The sequence below is a fragment of the Athene cunicularia genome, assembly GCF_003259725.1.
Source record: "Athene cunicularia isolate RWA chromosome 2 unlocalized genomic scaffold, athCun1 chr2_part1, whole genome shotgun sequence".
Taxonomy (NCBI): Eukaryota; Metazoa; Chordata; class Aves; order Strigiformes; family Strigidae; genus Athene; species Athene cunicularia.
The window spans coordinates 74,360,378-74,379,582 of NW_020799095.1; the positions used below are offsets into that span (position 1 = coordinate 74,360,378).

The following is a 19,205-nucleotide window of genomic DNA, read 5'->3' on the forward strand; positions in this document are numbered from 1 at the left end:
TCTTCTTTACTCTGATGCTTATTAACCCCTTTGGTGAACTTCAGCAGTTCATGATGAGTGTTTCTCCCTTTCACTGAAACTTTGTTGACTTTTCCTTGGGAAGTTAAATTATTTGAGCTGTCTCTTAGTTCTTTCCTTTATTATAATGCCTGTTATTTTACTTAGACAGGCTTCCTCATCAATTGTTTCTCATTCATCTATCCCTGAAAGTGTGTATTTTTTAAGCCAGTGATCAGTCCTCTGATACCAATGCAGAGTACATGTTGCATTAAGCAGTTTAGCTCCTTTTTCTTTGTGTTCCCTTAGAATTTTTTGGATGACTACACATCTGATGCATTACTTAGCACTGATTTAAAAATTTTATTTTTTTGGCCACCTCATAAACTTTTCTTTTGAGTTTTAATGTGTGGGTATTTAACTGGGAGGTTCCTACGAAGGAAATACTGAACTCTTGTGCAGAAAAAAATATAAAAAAAAATCAGTGCTCTTCTATTGCATTCTTGCAATATGATATTGGGTTTTTCTTCCAAGACATTCTGAGGTGTTTCATACTTCTGTGATGCACTGTGAAAAAAACCTCATTATCAGCACTTTGCATTTCTTATTAGCTGTTATTCAGACTGCTTCACCTTGCCTTATTACATCTTTGTCTAAGCTGTCATTCATGTGGATTCTTTTCCTTATTGTGATTCTAGCTTTTTGGAGGAGTCTTCTTGCTTTTACTCCTACTGTTTATCTATGCTGGCTGGCTTATGCTTTTCCTCAAGTCTTTCTTGGTAGAAGCTGTGAAGTTACTCTGCATTTCCAGTATAGTGTTCTTAAATAGATGGCACATTGTCTGCAAAGACTTCAGTCTTTTGACTGCTTTCTACCTTCTTATTTTTAGTGGTTCCTCATTTTGAAGTAGAATTTGACTGCATGGCATTTATATTTTTTAACTTTTGTTAGTGCTGTGAGTTGTGAATCTTGTATTTAATTCCCTCCAACACTAATGTTTTGAACCTGATATTGTGCCCTTTTAGGGATGATGTAGAAGTCACTTGCCCTTCTGTATGTGTTGTTTTTTATGATAAACTTTCTGTAACTCTTAATGATATCTAAAATATCTACTATCACAATCTGAGATGGTGTTTCCCTAGTGTACACAGAGACAGCTGAAGTTGCTGATACTGTTCTCTGCTATGGGGGCCCCTCTCATCACTGTCAGCATGTCACAACCAATACTTCCATCCTAATCAGGCAGTCAGTAATAGCATATGCTATGTCTGTCTTGTTTATGTCTGAAACTTCTTTCCATTTGGCTCTGGTGGACTTGCTAAGTTGTTTGAACACTGAGCTCTTTTACAGCAGTGTAGGCTTTTCCATGTTTCCTGTATAGTAAATACCTTGATGTATGTCACAAGGTACCAGTGATACCTTCCTTTTGATGAGTTTCTAGTGTTATTGTAACAGAAAGGTCTTTCTTCAAAGATAGCATCCCAGCTACCCCAACTTTGTGTCTAGGACCTCTCCTGCTTAGGTAGGAACAGGCATATAGTTTTGGATTTCTGTTTCCTTCCACCCTGTTCAAAGGGACAGTATCTGTTCCAGCATTTTGCTATGGTTTGCAGTGTGACAGGTGGCAGCCCCTGCTCTATTACGTTAGGGCTCCCTTACTTCATACAAGTGGCTATGTATTTTGAGTCCACATGAACTTTAGGGCCTGATAGCTTTTCCTCAGGCTATGTTTAAAAAACATCTCTCAAATCTTTTTTATGAGTAACAGCCACAAAGTTTACCTAACTTGTTACCATGTTTTAAACCTGTCAGGCAGCTGAACACCACACAGCTGCCCACTCACCCTCCCCTGCCTGGTGAATGAGGGAGTAAATTGGAGGTGGAAAGGAAAGGAGACTCGTAGGTTGAGATAAAAATGGTTTAATAATTGAAATAAAATAATAATAGAAAATACAAATGGGTAATGCACAATGCGATTGCTTGCCACCTGCCGACCTATGCCCAGCCTGTTCTTGGCTAGTGATCCCAGAGAAGAGAAGATCCAGAAGCCGCAATCCCAGAAGCGAGAGCGTGAGTTTCTTGGTCAATCCCAATCTACATATGAACATTATGTTATATGATATGGCCTATTTCACTGGCTGATTTGGGTCTATTGCTCTGGCCGTGCTCCCTCCCAGCTTCTTGTACACTTGCACACTAGCAGAACACGGGAAGTCAAAAAACCTGTGCTTTCTTAGCAACAACTGAGAACATCAGTGTATTATCAACATTCTTCTCATACCAAATCCCATACTGAATTCAAACCACAGCACTATTCTGGTTACTAAAACGAAAAATTAGCTCTGTCCCAGCAGAAAGCAGGGCACTTGTTTCTTCCAAAACTGTTCCCTTCATTTCAGGACTGTCCCCAGCTTCCAGTGAATCTGGACCTTGTTTCCCTCCTTCAAGTGCACATTGAGAATTTATCATGCTCTTTAGTCTGTATTGCATGGGGATACTGGGAACATTTGAGCAGTGTTAGTGATGCCTGAAGAACCTGAGCTAGTGTATTTTTGCTGTTGATCCTTACTCCGGCTGAAGCTGATGGACACAATATCCACATAATTGGTAATGGAAAAGGGCAGAGAAGGTGTGAGGTTCTGTAGTTCCTTAAAATGGAAAATGTATTACTTGCAAGGTTACTTGAACTGAAACTGTCTGTCCTCACAATAATATCTTTTCTTTTGGTAAGACTCACACATCCTGTTTGTCTTGGTAAACAGAAGGCTAACTGAGTATCTGTCTACATAATATATTCAGTGTTTTCTCTTTAAATTTTATTTTCTTAGCAGTGAATCAAATAGGCAAGTAGACCTGGGAGAGCAAATGTCTTGCCTAAAGCAGGAGAGGGAATTACACTAGGATTTCCTACATGGTAGGTTAATTCTTTAAGCAGTACTATATTTTACCATAAAAGGCTTGTTGGGCAGCAAGGTCATATTATTATAGGTTAAAATCTTAGTGGTATCTTATTACCTCATGAAACAAGTTAACATGAATAGAAATTGTATTTTTCATCTATAATGGCTTTTTTTTTAATTTGTTTGAGCTGAAGCAAGGCATTGACTGGCTGACAAATTGTATACTCTTCAATATTTAAGACAAAAAGCCTTTTTTGGACTGACAAGCAACCCAGATGCCTACTAGTGTAAGAAATCACTAAATATGTTGGAGTTTTAGTTTTTCTTAGCAAAGCAGTTAAAAATCCTTGCCCTAATTAAAGGTGTTAAAGCCTCAATGTTGTTTGACTTTGAAAGAATCTCAAAGTGAGAAAGTCCACTCTTTGCTTTGGTTGTTATTATTGCAGTTGTATGAAGAGAATGCAGGAGAGTAGGATATGCTTTTCTTTAAGTTCTTCCACTTTGTTCAGCGTAGATTTTGATATGTGATTTGTGAATGATCATCTCTGTAAAGGAGAAATTCAATTTCCAAATTTTATATAGATTGTATTGTGTGGTCTTGTGAAAAACAACATAAAAATAATGTACGTTTTCAGCTTTTAACCACTAGATGGTAGCTAACTACTATCTGTAATTACCCATAGTGAAAGAAACCTCATTGCCAAAGCTGTGCAGTGTAACACTATAATTTTTTGTTTGACATTGTGAAATGAACTTTCATAATTCCTAAACAAATATGGCAACTTAATATTTTAATCTAAAAAGTTTTTCTCTAATGCAGTTGTCTGTGCACTTCATGGTTTCACTGACCTGCATAGTGGTAAATACCCCAAATCTGACTTGTTTTACAGGGTGCTGAACATAGTCAAGGCTATCCAGAAACACATAACAGACTAAAATTATTCTGATAATTCTGAGTTGTAATACATGATTGCATATCCTCCTTAATGTATATATTGCATTAATAAAAATAATGCAACTTCATCATGGATTTTACACTTCTGAATCACCTGGGGAGAAAATGTATTATTCAATTCACAGTTCTGATTATGGATCACCAATAAAATAAAGGGTGAAAGAGCAGGTTTTTTTTTTTTTTAAAGCTGGTTTAAAATGGCAATAAAACCTTTTTTTTTTTGGCAAATGATAAAAATGTTTTTGTAAATGGTAAGTCTGGTACTGTGATAAAACAAGGAGTCCTTGTTAAGTTATTGATTACATGACCCTGCCTCAGCAAGAACTGTTCTGTTTAAAAATCTTTAAAACGAACCTGGATTATTGGGCCCATTTACATAGGCCATGATACACTGCTTAAGCTAATGCTCTTGTGGATGTAAACCAAATTCCTAAAGCAGTATTCTTATAGCAGTTTCAGTAGTTATCAGCTACACCAAACAAGCAAACTTTTGTTGCTTGTAAGGCAAAGAAGCAGTGCAGGTGATAAGAGTCTTGCATATGGCTGCTGACCAGAAGGCTTCTTAGCCTTCTGGGTTGTTGGTTGTATTAATAGCGTGCTAAATTGGCTCTGCTGGAAGTCTGGCTTTTGACCTGAGAACAACAGTGACCTGACAATGGCAGTTAACTACTGTCTCAACTACTTCATTATTTTCACTTTTCTTTTTTAACACATAATGAGGTGGAAGATCACGGGAAGTTGCATTCCATAAATGTCAGAAGTCTTAACGTGTTTCTAATCAAGATCAGCATCTTATCTAGTATTGTAAATGCCGCCTGCGTAAAAGGTTCTGAGTGAGAGCTGAGTGAGGATATATTACAGCTGCAAAGAGGTTTTCTGTGTAAATTAGTGATTTGTGATTTTTTTATAGTAACACGTATATGGGTCCAATCCATGAGTTAGATTATTCCCTGTCATGATTGCCAGTCATTTTAATTCTGCTAGCCCTTTTAATTAATGTAAAATTGCTCCATTCCAAGTTACTTAAATGACCGAGATTTCTGAAGTTTGAAGACTATTTCTTTCTGAAGAGGATAAATGAGCTGACAGAGATGCTCTGCTGGGCTTGCCACTCACAAACAAGAAAGAACTAGTTGAAGATGTGGAGGTCAAGGGAAGCCTTACCTACAGTAACCATGAAGTTGTGCATCTTAAAACCCTGACAAAACTGATTAAAACAATCAGTAGGATCACAGCCTTAGACCTCAGGACAGCAGATTTTTATTTTTTTTTTACTTCTTCAGGGATCTGCTTGGCAGGATCCCATGAAGGGCTTCTCTAGAGGGAAACGGGACTGAGGAAAACTTTGATTTGCAAGAACAACTTAACTGGAACACAAGGACAAGTCGTTCAGTGTGCGGAAGGAAGAGCGGGCCTTGCAGAAGGCCAGCATGAATGAATGTGGAGACCCTGTCTGAACTCAAACATGCAAGCTTCCATAGAAAGCAGAATCAGGGATGGACCGCCCAGGAGGAATATAGAGAAGAGTGCCTGCGTGAGCAGTGTTAGAGTTCAGAAATCTAAAGTTCAAACTTGTGAGGAGGGTGAGTGGAATGAGAATGGCTTTTCTAAGTATGGTGGCAGCAAAATAAAATATAGGCCCATTGTTCAGTGGGACAGGTGACTAAGCAACAAAGAACATGGGAAAGGCTGAAGTATTGAGTGCCTTTTTCACCTCAGCATTCACAAATTAGGTTCGCCTTTTGACTTTCTAGGCCTTTAAGCCTTCTTGCAGAATGTATGGAAATGAAGGATAGCCAAGATAGGGAGCACTGAAGCCGATTGGATGTGTGGAATTCCATGGGAGCAGATAAGATGCACCTGAGGGTGCTGAGGGAGGAAACCAATGTCATTCTGAGGCCCCTCATATTTGAAAGGCCACATGATCTGGGGAGGTTTCTGATGACCGGAAAAAGACAAGTGTTACAACCACCTTCAAAAATGAGAAGAGGGAAGGTCCAGAGAATGACAGATCAGTCAACTGCACCTCAGTCCTAGGTAAGGTTGTGGGGAAAACTGTTCTGGATGCCATTTTATGTCATGTGAAGGACAAAGATGTTTGCTAACATCCAGCATCGATTTACCTGTGTGACCAACCTGACTGCCTTCTATGATAAGATGGCTAGCTATGTAGACAAGGAGAAAGCAGTGGTGGTGTTCTTTATCTTGACTTTAGCAAGGTGATTGAGAAGGTGTCCCATAATATCCTTAGGATCAAACTGGAGATATCAGACAATTATTCCATACAATTTGGATGGAAAATTAGCTGGGCAAGCAGGCTTCAAGAGGTGCCAAGTCCAGCTAGTGGGCAGTTTCTAGTGGTGTCCTTCGGAGATTGATACTCAGGCCTAATGCTGTTTAGTATTTGTAAAGACAAATGACCTGAATGGTGGGACAGAGTACACCCTCTGCAAGGCTGTTGATAATAAACTGAGGGGAGAGGCTGATATATGGAGTGCAGGGCTGCTATTCCAACAAACCTGGATGAACTTGAGAAATGGGCTGACAGGAATCTCAAGAAATTAAATGAAAGCAAATGCTAAGTTCTACAGTTAGGATGGAGTAACCTTGTATGACAGTACAGGCGAGTGGCCAGCTTGCTAGATAGTAGGTTTACGGAGAAGGGCTGAAGGGTTCTGTTCCACACCAAGTTGTACTTGAGCCAGTAATACATGTCACAGCAAAGAATGCTGACCACAGACAGGGCTGAAATAGCCAGCAAGTTGACAGAGCAAGTTCAGCAGTGGGTCACCAAGATGGTCAGGAGGCCAGAGTGTGTGATGCATGACAAAGATACTTATAGAACTGAGTTTTTTCATTCTTAGGAAGAAAAGGGTAAGGGGAGATCTTACTGAAGCCTAAAATCATCTAACGGGAGGGTAGAGAGAGGACAGAGCTGAAGTTGTATGGTAGTAAGAGCCAACATACACAAGCTGGAACATAGGAGATTCCAGTTAGATGGGAACAATCTTTATGTTGGGCAGGCAAATACTGTTACGGTGCCCAAGAGGTTGTTGAATCTCCATCCTTTGAGATATTCAAAACTCAACTGCACACATCTCTGAGCAACCCCCTCTAACTTAACTCATTTTGAGCAGAAGACTGGACTAGGTGACTTCCAGAGATCTCTTTAAGGCTACACGATTTTGTGGTTAAGTTAGTTGCTATTGACCTTGCATCATTTTATGAAAAAGCTCCATGATTCTTAGGTGGTTCTTTGAGACATTTATTTAAGCTTTTTTTTTTTTTTTTTTTTTTTTTTAAAAAAGAGCTTTATTAATGCATGGGAAAGTTAAATCTGTTGGGCTGAGTTTTGACATTAGAAATCACATACATCTTGCAAAGAAGTAAATAATTCCTCAGTGTTCTGAATATATCTCGTAATTAACTCAATATGTAATACTTAGTAGCATGTTTAATTTTAAAAGAGAAGGCTGTGAAGTGTTCAGCGAAAGCTATGGATGCTTACTTTTACACCAAATGTGGGTTTTTTTTGTCTCTTTCAAACATGTATACACAATGAGATTTGACTAAAGTGGTGGAAATTATATTGAAAATCAGATAATGTGGGGAAAATGTTTTTTATTCATGTGGATTTTATCAGCACTGAGGTTTTCAAGTGATTTTTAGGCATGATTCACACTGATATGAGTGGAAGCAAAAGTATTTTAGGGGCATTCTAAGCTTGAAATAGCTGTAAAATTTCTTGTTGCTAATATTGGATCATTAGTTTGTTTTTCTTGGCATTTTCAAGAGATGTCAGATTATATTCTGTTACTGAAATGGAAAAAATTAAGGCTATTGTAAGAAAAAAACCTTAACATTCTCTGCTGGAGAAAAATTGCTGTATTAAGCAACCATTGTCCAACTGAAAAATAACAGAGACTGCGCTTGTATAAAAAATATAGATAGAAAACTTGGTAATTTAGTAGTCTGCAGGTAAAAGTTATTTGAAGGCTGCTTGACTGTTGTTGCTATATATTTAAACAGTCATCTGTGACAAGGAAACAAAGATGTCTGTTGACATGAGGATTACTTAAGAAGATTAAACACAAATCAGATGAGCAGTTATAAAATTGACTTCTGCAAATGTTATGTTGCCCTTGAGCATGGTGAATCATATCGAGCGGTGTTTGTGTATAAACAATATCACCTTAACGACACTGTGGTTGGTAGCAGTAATTTTCAACTCCTAATCTATAGGTAGTGAATTCTGGTGGTTAGAGACCTCTGGTTTCTCAAGTAGTCCAATTTAGTTTTCAAGTAATTTAAATACACATTAGAACTGATTTTTAAATACAGAGCTAAGGTTAGTTGCTGGATTTTTAGGTCCTTACTGTGCTTCCTGGAGATGTTTTTTTGGTGTTCCTACAGATAAGGAATGAAACAAGTATGAACAAAAGGTTGGGGAGAGAGTTAAAAATGATGAACCAAGAAGCTTCTCCATGGTTTAAAGCTTATTGCTGAAAAACAGTACTTGATGCTTATATCAAATAGTACAATGTTTAGAGCTGGAAGGAAGCAACTTTGGAAACAGAGCATTGGCAGAGTTATAAAGGTAAGGAAAACTGAACTTTGGACTAGGTTGAGTCTAGTAACTGTAGAGTTTGAGTAAAGCTGTGAGTTGAGGGGAGGGAAGAGTGTAGAAAAATGTGTGCTTTAAAATGGATGATATCGGTTTCACAAAATTTTCTAATTATAAGAATGGATAAACTTTGCATTTTAAAGCAGAACATAGTATTTAGGATAGGTATTTGTCATGAGAGGTAGTTTTATTGTGTAACTGGCCTTACGAGTTAATTGGTAGGGTATCAGTCAAGGCTTAGTTGCACTGTTTGTTTTGATAAATAAATGGAAGACATTCATGCATTTGGCTACTAGTACTTGTATCTTGTCCAGATTGTTGCAGTGATCTGGTAATGGTATAATTCAACAAATGTTTTACCAGTAAGTAAAGAGCTTGATGCTAGATTTGGCAAGAAGACAGGGGTGGGCTCTGCCACCATGGAAACTGAATTTTAACTCCACTCTTCACATGCTTATAAAATGGGAATAGAATTTTGAAGACACTACATAGCATTGAGAAACAATAATAAAATATATAAGTCATTAAGACCCTTAGACTAACATAAAAATCTGATTATTTGAACAAACTGTTCCTGAGTTAATGCAATGTTATTACAAATGTGGGAAAGCTCTGATGTTTGAGGTTTAAGAGAGCTAAGGGGTCTGCCCTAAATCTGTAGGCTATGTGTTTTTTGGAGAAGAACAAATAAAAAGGTGTGTGTCTGGAAATTAAGGATGCTTGGAAAGTGTAAAATGATTTGCAGTTTACTTTTACAGGGAAATCTATGAGCAATACTTATGCAGTATAAAACATCAAGTTAAAGAAAAAACAGAGGAATGTTGGTTAAATAAGTTTTGCATAATACAGTAAATTAACAATGACACACTCGTACTTTTTGACTCTTACTGTTGAACTTCCTAGTAAAATTCAAGTGTATTGCTCGCTCATAAGACTTTGATCTGAGTGTGTCTAAACTCAGTAATGCACCATATTCTGACAACAAAATGCATCATTTGCTGGATAAACAGTGTTCAGGAACAAGTTTTAACTTGTGCAGTTAAGACTTGCATACTAAATAACATTCATGCTAACTCTGTTTAGAGTGTCTGCAGGCACAGCAGTAACTGCACTCTGTAACGGAGAAGTTGGCAACAGTCAGTATTTGGTTTCTGAGGCTGTTGTTTCAAAGGAAGGGCCCCTGGCATCTCTGACTTTTGATACTTTAGTACCTTCTGTTTAAATATATATACTTAAATATTCTCCTGATGGGCAGAAAACACTTCTTTTTGAAAATGTTACCTTAATCCACATTTATTGCTTCAGATTGTTGGTGTGGTGGTTATGGGTTTAGGCATATATTAAAATGGATTTAGGAATCTGCCTTTTATTCTGCTTCAGGAGAAGATGGCTACGGAAATTAGTTTCCTCTGCTACATTTTTGGCATTTAGGTATTGGGAATTTTAAAGTTTTATGTAATGTTAATCAAGTTACTTGTTAATCATCAAAGGTTAATGCTACTAGGTTAATCAGCAAAGAAAGACTTTTTGGTTAATAAGTTTAGCTTTGGACTTGCATCCATTGTGGGACTCTGTCACGTGGCCTGTCTTAATTTCGTAACTAAGAGGGGGGAAGGAAATGCAAAACTAAATATGGCTGTGCTGCTGTTCTTTAAATGAAGAACTGAAGTAGAGCTGTACCATATAAAATTTAGACAATCTTTCCAGATATCGAAGTGAGAAAGCATGTGTCTCTTGTAAATGCTTTTCCCTCTGGATCCTCCTACATCATGGGACATTATGAGGGGTTTTTGTTGTATGACCTTGACCAGAATTGCTGCTGATACTTTTCAGTAAGTATCACTGCTTATACTACTTGGGGAGGAGAAGTTCTTAGAAGTGTCAGATCATCAGAATATGGAAGCATGACAGGCGGGGTGTGTTTTTGAATTGCATAGGATCATAGCATTTCCTATCAGGCAAAACATGCATGCAACTTGCATTAATTAGAGAGATACCCACCAGAATAATGCAAATGCTTTCCAGAAGTGACATGTGATAAATGCAAGTGAATACCTTAATCTTTATAAAACTATAGCTTTATTATCTACTTAATAATTCCCTGTTTTCTCTAGGAGTTCATTAAAAGAATGGAAGTTAACTAGACTTTAAAAGTTTTGTGATGTATTAATGAATGTTCTTGTTACTGGACTTAGCATGAGGCAATATTTGATGTCTATGTGAACAGCTATACACACTAGCTAGTGTATTTGTTATAGGGCTTGAGAGGCTGCAATTAAAAGACTGGGAAGCATTAAAAGAACTGAAACAATCAGGGCATGATTGCACAGAAGGTGTTCGTGATTTCAGCCTACATAAACAGCAACTTGTAGAAGGAAACGGAGGCTATGTAAATATCAAGGGCCATCTGTACAAGTGGAGTTTGGAACTGATATACAATGTAAGATAATGTACATAATACAGTGTGCAATGTACATAATACCTTATGTAGCAATATATGAGGACTTCTATGCTGGAAATGCAGCAGAAAACAAAAATAGTCTCTCTGTAGTTTTAAGTAAAACACAAAGAGCTTTTTGCTGGATTAAACAGAAGCTAACTAATTGGCAGAGTATTGGTTGTATTTTTCTATGTTAAAGATGCTTTATCAGTTGTGCTCAAATTATACAATAACAGTTTTTAGGATTCTAGTGTTAGCATCTCAAGTGAAGCTGACTGAGTCTGAAATGGTTGTTTTTTTGTATGTCTAACTAGGGGGAAAATTTCTACCCTCATTAGACAACATGTAAGAATGGCCAATCCTGTGATGACATTTCATTTTTGGGAAAATGAAGACCACGTTAGGGAATGACAGGAGTAAAATAGCATAAAGTACATGCAGAAATTAATCTGAAACTGCATTATTGAGGCATATCTGTGTAAAGAACAGGATTTGTATGTTTGTCTTTTACATGAGAAAACATTTCCAGTTCATTTAGCATTTATGAAGGCATGCTAGTAATTATGATTTTACTAAATATTTGAAAATTCCTTCAGAAAGTAAGAAGGATATTTAAATAAAGGTATGAAGTTTATTATGCGAGTTCTTCTGTTGGTTCTGCAGAAGCTCATGGATAAATCACTCGTGCATACCTTATAGACTTACTAGATTTTTCATAATCACAGGGGAAATAAAGGTTGAATTTACCACCAATGAAACATAATTCTAAATTTCTTTTGAAAATGAAATGATATTAAATCTTGTAATCTGTGAGCACGATAATACCAGTAACTATTCCAGAAGGCTATTTTGTCTATAATGTAATGAGGTGTATTACATATGGGAATTCAACTTAATTAGAAGAGTAGGCATACTGCTTGAAGAATGGTATAATAGCTATGGTTAAGCACATTTGTAAACATTTGTGTACCTTGAGGCTTGTGGCTTGTTTTACTTCTCATTATATTAAAGAGATAATGTATGAAATCCTATCTTCGTCCAGCAGCATCTGTCTTTATTAGAGAACACTTAGAGTATCTTCCATGAATAACAAAGATGGTTCAGAATCCTGTCTTGACTTGATGGTCATATGTGTCTAGACTGAAAAGCTGGGACTAAGGATTTAGGGTGTTGAAGAACACTTGCAGAATGATGGAGCCATACATATAAAATACCTTTTTTTTTTCCTTCTTCAGTCTTTCAACAAATAGATAATATTGTAGAAAAGACTGATGATATAAATTTTGTGCTAAATCTGAAAATAGAACACAGAAAATCAAGTGTAAAATCATAACAGGGGTCGCTTCTAAAAATTTCATTTAAGTGCATTAAAAACATAAACCACAACTATGAAATAATGTAATGGCCTTTAACATATAAATTGTAGAATTTTCTTTATTTTTGTCTTCAAATAGATTGTGAATTATTAATTTTCCACTTTGTGTTTTATAACAGCAAAAGCTCAAGGAAGAGAGGGAGGCTAAACGCGCTCGGCTGGATGGCAGGCATGATTACTTACTGGATATTGTTGCCTCTTGTGTGAATCTGGACAAAGCAGAAATAGAAGATGCTATTCTTGATGGTAACCAGGTAATCTGGTAGTGAAGCTCATGGAGTACTTTAGATCTGATATTACCATTAAATACTCAGTAAGATAGCTACCAGACTTTGTGTTTGAGATTACTTAAGTGTTATAAAAAAATATTTCTTAGCTTTTTGTATTTAAGTTGAACAAAATCATCCTTAGTTTCAGGACCTATTGTAACAATATTGATTTTGAAACTCATTAGAATTTCTGCTTTCCAGTGGTTATAGATAAGTACAGTAAAGCTTGTGTCCGTATTTCATACTGGATCCACAGCATGAAGTCTCAGTCCTTGAATATATAGTACGTATAGATTCAAGAGTCCTGTCCACAGCAGGCTGCATGTTATTGTTGGTTCCATTAGGCTGCCACCAGTGTTTGTGAGACTACATTGTGTTCTAGTTTAGGAAATTACATCACGTGGAAGCTACTTGACAAAATAGAATGGCTGAGTGATCTGTCTGACTACATGACGATTAATACAGGGGGTAAGCAGTTAGAAATATGTATTTTGAGGAAACAATCCACAGAAGTTGATGGTATTATATGCAGTGGAGATACATTCTGTGATTTGAAAAGAAATTTTTTTCTTTTTAAAACCTAGGTAGACAGAAAGTAGATCTGTTTAACTCCCTGACGCTGAAGTAAACATGGTTGTGGTTAATTTCCTCTTTTATTCTTTTGACATCTGTTTACTTAGAATTTATGCATTCCCATTTCAGTGCTAATATTGTTGAGAGACTGAAGAAAGTCCAGTGGAAGACTATCAAGATAGTGAGAAACACAGGGCATGTAAAGTATGAGAAGAGGGAGAATAAGATTGAGGGGTAGTCAAATAGTAGCCTGCAGTTGCTTGAAGAGTAGTTACAAAGATGACAGAGCTGAACTCAGTGGTTGCAGATGATACGACAAAGGCAATAGTCACAACTTGCAAATAGGACATTAAGAGACCCTTCTTCACTGGGAAGGTAACGCAGCATGGGAATAGATGACTTGAGTTGTGGAATTTCTGTCCTTGAGGTTTTTGAGACAGCCTAGGCAAAGCTCTAGATGGCCTGAACTGCTGTTGATGATACAGGAGGCTGGCCTCAAGATCTCCCAGAGGTCCCTACCAAAATTTCTGTGATTACATGTGATATAAGAACATAAACTGTGCAAAACACAGTCATGCAAGTTAAAAAACAGAACTTGTTTTAGCCTTTGTGCATTCTATCTTTAAATGGCTTTCCTGGCAAAGTATATTGCCTGAGAATAACTGTCAGATGATTACACTTGGCAGCTGTTATACTTGGAAAGAGAAAAGTGTAATAGTTATTTTGACCTCATCTTGGAGGGCTCAGCCAAGATTTTCTGGAATAACAGTTTATGTGATCTTAGTGTAACTGAGGCCCATTATTAATGGAAGAGGGATAAATGTGGCTTTCTTCCTGCTGCTGGTAATCTCTTAGCCTTTTTTTTGTGCACTAGGAAGCACAAATGGTACCAGCAAATGTTTCTGAAGAAGAACTTCTAGAAGTAGAAGCCTTTTCTGCTGAAAGATTGCTGTGTAGTTAGGGACTGTATGAAACACTCATAAGTGACTTACAGATCTAGAAAAATAATGAATTAGGCTAGAATTTCAAGTGCTGAAACACTGATCAGCATACTACCATTGTGCAATTAACTTTCTTCCTAGGCCTGTATAGTCTATACATGAGGTTCTTGGACTGCACTACCAATATATAGTTTAAGGGTGCTTGATGGCAGCCTTAAATTGATGGAGAACTGTGAAATTGTCCTGATGCTTAAAATATAAATAAATATAGGCTTCCTCTGTTGCTGTGATATGGAATATTTGCAGTTGTGTGTTTTCTGCTTTCAGCTAGTTAGCTGAATGGCAGTAAGAATAACATGAGTGAGGGACTTCAATGAGCTGTTGCTGCATTTCATTGTCCCCTCAGTTTGGGAAACAATGCACAGCATGTACAGTAAGTGGTTTCAGTAAACTGAAACATGGCTTGGCGGTATTCAGATGTGTTCAGCATGGAAAAATTTAAATGATTCAATTAAGTAAGTGTGTGTTAGTAAAGGACAAGGCAACTCAATCACTTTTTGGGTGGTAGTAACTGGGCCTGGTATAACTTTATTATTGAACAATGATAATGTGATGAGTATTTGTCAGCCCTTTATGTTAAACATCTGAGCAAGTTAAACTTTTCTTGCATAATGATCTCAGCATGACCTATCAACAGATAGAGCGCATTGACAAATTCCTGGCCCCTGGAGGTTTGCGTCATCTGATGTTCTACTGTCAAGATGTGGAGTCAACTCATACAGGTAAAGCAACTTAGGTTCTCCTGCAGCATGTTACAGTTGTGCTGAGTAAGCATGCAAGGAAAAAGCAAATAGTAAAGTTCTTATAAACTGGGTCTTAAGGCAAGTTAAATTTGGTCATACTGGGGCATCGATTCTTGCTCATGAAATGAGGACAGGTGAAATTACTGAAGCTTTTTAGTGCATTTCTGCATATTGCTAGTATGCAGCAGCAAGGTCCTTCCTTGCGAGCCCAGCAACTCTTGCCTGGGGGGCTGGGAAATGTTTTTTTGATAGTTGAAAGATGACTTTCACACAAGGTGAGCAATGACAGGTGCTCTGTCCCCTCCCCTCTGATCATGCCACCAGTTTGCCCTAGAAGCCCTCCACATTTCTGGGCACATGACCATCCATCCAGGTGGTCCTGTTACATAACAAATGGCCCCAGGAGGCCAGCACTATGGGTGGCAGGGCTGTTATCCCAGAAGTCCCTTCTGCTCATATACCTTTCCCTTCCCCAGTATTACCACACTTTTGGGGGAAGCCTCCCTCTCACCCTGGAGGCAGCTTAGGACCCCTGTGACAAGGACATCCTCCCTTTTCCCATGGTTTCTTTCCCAGAGCCTCCAGTGCTACTACTGCTGGGACTAGCCAGGTGCTATGGGACCTCTGAGATCCCATGACTGTTTTGTGGGAGTTCATTCCACTTGTTTACCCTGGATGTACAAGAATGGCCTTGTAAATATATCTATGTATATCTGTATAAATATGTGTTTATACATATGTAAATGTATACCTATATGCATGTACAAATATTTATTTATACTTTATGTATTTTCAATATATGTGTGTATATACCTAAAAGTTATGAAAAGACTTTGATATAAGCACCTTTAATAATTAAAATTGAAATGTACATAGAAGCAAAATTAAATGAAAATACAAACTTAGCCACTAATTTAGAAATCTGCTGAGTGAGTTTTAAAATGCCTGAGTTGAAGTGGTGGAAGTATGTTGGAGAGAGTGTGAGGCAAGGGGAAAAAAGCCTGGGAATCTAATCAGAGTACCTCTCACCCATCCCTGAACTGAACAATCATACTGTAGAGTCATTTGTGGTGACCTTTGGGATGTCATGCTAGATGCAGGCAATGTGGAAAGCTGGAGAAACAAACAAATTCTCATCAACATGTGCCTTGGGTGAATATGCAAAAGTTCCCAAAAACTGTGTGCACTGGAAGAAAGAAAAAGTAGAAAAAAATGGACTGGTAGTGAAGTAGACAGGTGAGTGTGGGATGAAGTGAGTGGGTCGCAGGCTGCCTTTGCCCACAGCTGTAAGCATATAGTTACTTGTAATACCATCACAGTGTGCAGTTTGCACTATACATTTTTCCTTCTTAGGTGGAGTAGAGTTTGTAAAAGAATCTTCTGTGCAGATTATACTGGAGCTGTGGTTTACAGGCTAGCAAAGCAAAAATTGCAGTTATAGTGATGGTTACTAATCAGTAAAGAAAGTTAAGGTGACTTTTTGTAGTATTACATGCACCTTGTTGGCAAGGGCACTTAGTATACACCACCTCAAATACAAGTTGGTTTTCTGACCCTGTTGTGGATCAGCAAATGATTCTGTTATGGCAGAAGATGACCCCGTGAAGGGTGCCTACAAGATATTTTGTGTCCCTGCAGAGCAGGAGCCTGTGCATCTCTGAGTTTAGAAAAATGTACTCCAGAGCCCTAAGGGGTCATCGTTTCAGTCTGGTTTTATGCCCACTCCCACATGCAGACTTTTTGCAGTGTTTTGAATGGCACTTTTAACATGCAGCTGAACAACTTCTAGCACACTTTTCAGTAACAGTACATCTTTTCTAAAGAGACTGCAGAGTACTACCTACTTCAGCTCCATACATTGTGGGAATGCTCTGAAAACTGGGATGACTGGTCTAGCCTCTGTAATTACTGAAGGGCAAGGATAGTGCAAGTTTATGTTAAGTGGCAGTAAATCAAATTAATAAAATTGTCAGAGTCAAGATTTTGCTGTTGAAAGAGCCCTTTTGATGTACTTAGGTAAACAAAAAAGAGACATGCAGGAGCTGTGGGGGGAAAAAAAGGAAGGGGGAGAGGTGATATGAACAAAAGGGTTGGGAAGGAATTTATGGGTGGCCTCCTAATCCAAAATAGGGATCTCTGGGGCAGATGATCATGTGCCTGGAAGAAAAAAGGGCAAGGCACCTGTCCTTTTTTGTGAATTGTTTGGTTGTTGTCCTTTAACTACTAGTATCAACAATTCACTTTTTAATCTTATTGTTTCAGTGTCTCACTGAGATGTGTATGCTTGTGGTTTTATGCTGAGATAACGCTAGAAAACTAGTAACAGAAGTAATGTGACCAAAAATACAATTTAAGAGAATTTTTTTTCCCCGAAAAACACTGCTACTCCTTGGTGACTCTTTACAAGTGTTATCAACAGCCTAAACATGGTAGCAGCACATGCATGTTGGCAGAAGAAGAAAGGACAGGGGAGTCCTTTGTAGCTCTCTCTTTTTTTTTTTTTCCCTTTTTTTTTGTTTGTTTGTTTTGTTTTCTTGTTGTTATTTGTTTTCCCCAAAGAATCTGATGTGGCCTTTCTATCCTTGTTTCCAGCATCACTCTATTCCTTTTTTTGGTATGTTAGATATATGTCTACATGCTTTTAAGGAAAGACAGATGATAATGGCTCCTCTGAGGTAAACTGCTGATTTTTTTTTTTTTTTTAAATGAATAGAGCATTATTTGCAACTGCAGGATAGAGAACCATGTAAGAGGATCTTGAACCTGAACCTTTGATTAGAAGGAATAGAAAACAAAGAAATAAACAGTAATGAAAGGTTTTGGGTGTGAATAGCAAAACTGTATGAAATAGTTCTTACCATGCCATGAGGACTCGATGCTGTGTACTGTCTGTGGATAGTCCTATGGAGTAGCTCCAGAGGACCAGAACTTGGAGATACACAAATGACTGAACTGTTTGTTTAAAAATTTTTTCTTTGAATAAATAATCAGTGGGTTTTAAATGTTTCTTTTATTTGACTCTGTAGAGCACTTTGGCCTTTCAGGAACAGGAATGAACTCTCATTTGACAAAGAAAAAGAAACCCGAAGTATTTGTCACAGAGGGAAAAGAAGTTGCTTTAACTGGTGTATGTGTTTTCTTCATTAGACCTAGTCTTTTTAAACCCATCACAACTGAGAATATCTATCAGGTAAGGGTCAGTGACTGCTGATCACTGTACATAATCTTGTTTAAAATTCATTTTCATCTTGGGGTATTTGGTCTCAGCACATAACTTGACAGCTTTTGCCATGGAGGAATGAGCAAAAGGGCACAGTTTGGCCAAATGAAACACAGGACAAAAAAGGAAGGGAATGGAAAAAACAATATTATCTAGTGGCAGCAATTTGAAGTGTATCATTGCTATAAAGAAACAATGCTAAGGAAGAAAATTTATGACAATCCAGAATGACAAAGTGTTGACAATACCTAATAAGGTGATAATTTTTATAAGTGTTAGCAAATCCATTAAAAAACCAGAAAAAAATGGTTTTATTTTTGAGAGTGTATATGCAAACTATATATAAACAAGTTTTTACTGGTGAAGGACTCCTTAAATCTATGGCAGTCTGAAGTCAAAAAAGCTTGATCAAGTGCTGCAGTAGTGAGGAGCACAGAGTGAAATGTAGGGAATCCTACAGTTGTAGAAAAGCTAATCAGAGTGCTAAAACAAGAATGATGGGCCAAAGGAGAAGTTAGTGTTATGGAAAACTGTACACTTCAGAATGAGAACTTTCAAGTACAACACCTAAGCCAGAAAATTTTAACTTACTTCCTTTCTTCTAGGAAAACCTTTAAAACTATTTTTCCCAGATAGGCAAGGAATAGGAGAGAAAAGGGTGGATGAGCTGGCTGTCATCACCAAATTATTTTTTTGATTTTCACAGTACATGCTTTAAAGTTTTACACTTCTCTCTTTTTTTTTTTTTTTTTTTTTTTTAAACGATATTGAAAGATCTGTCTAAGATTTTAGTCAATTATATACCCTTTAACATTTGAAGATTTTTTGCTTATTAGTGCTTGCAAGCTGGTAATTGTAACTGAAAGATGTATAAAACAGACTTCACAAGTAATGATATCACCCTTGCTGATAGTAGATAATACCTTAAAACTAGAAAAGTCAAGTTGAAAAGTGAAAAGGTATGTCTGAAGACAAATGTGTGACACTTAAATACGTTTGGCATTAAATTATGTTGCTGAAAAGAATTCTTGTGGTACCTTCTAATGAAGCAAAAAATGGCTGGCAGATTAATGTAATTTATCTTAGAAGTTTTTAAATATTCTGAAAA

General features: G+C 37.3%; 1 protein-coding gene across 1 annotated transcript in view; it reads left to right on the forward strand.

Moving 5' to 3' along the window:
* The first annotated feature begins 1,967 nt into the window (after positions 1–1,967).
* Positions 1,968–19,205, forward strand: part of DNAH5 (dynein axonemal heavy chain 5) — a 132,740-nt gene continuing 115,502 nt past the window's right edge. The window contains exons 1-5 of the mRNA XM_026841388.1: positions 1,968–2,067; positions 10,735–10,916; positions 12,408–12,545; positions 14,772–14,856; positions 17,904–18,067. Of these exons, the coding sequence (XP_026697189.1) occupies positions 1,968–2,067; positions 10,735–10,916; positions 12,408–12,545; positions 14,772–14,856; positions 17,904–18,067 (669 nt within the window). The remainder of the gene's footprint in view (positions 2,068–10,734; positions 10,917–12,407; positions 12,546–14,771; positions 14,857–17,903; positions 18,068–19,205) is intronic.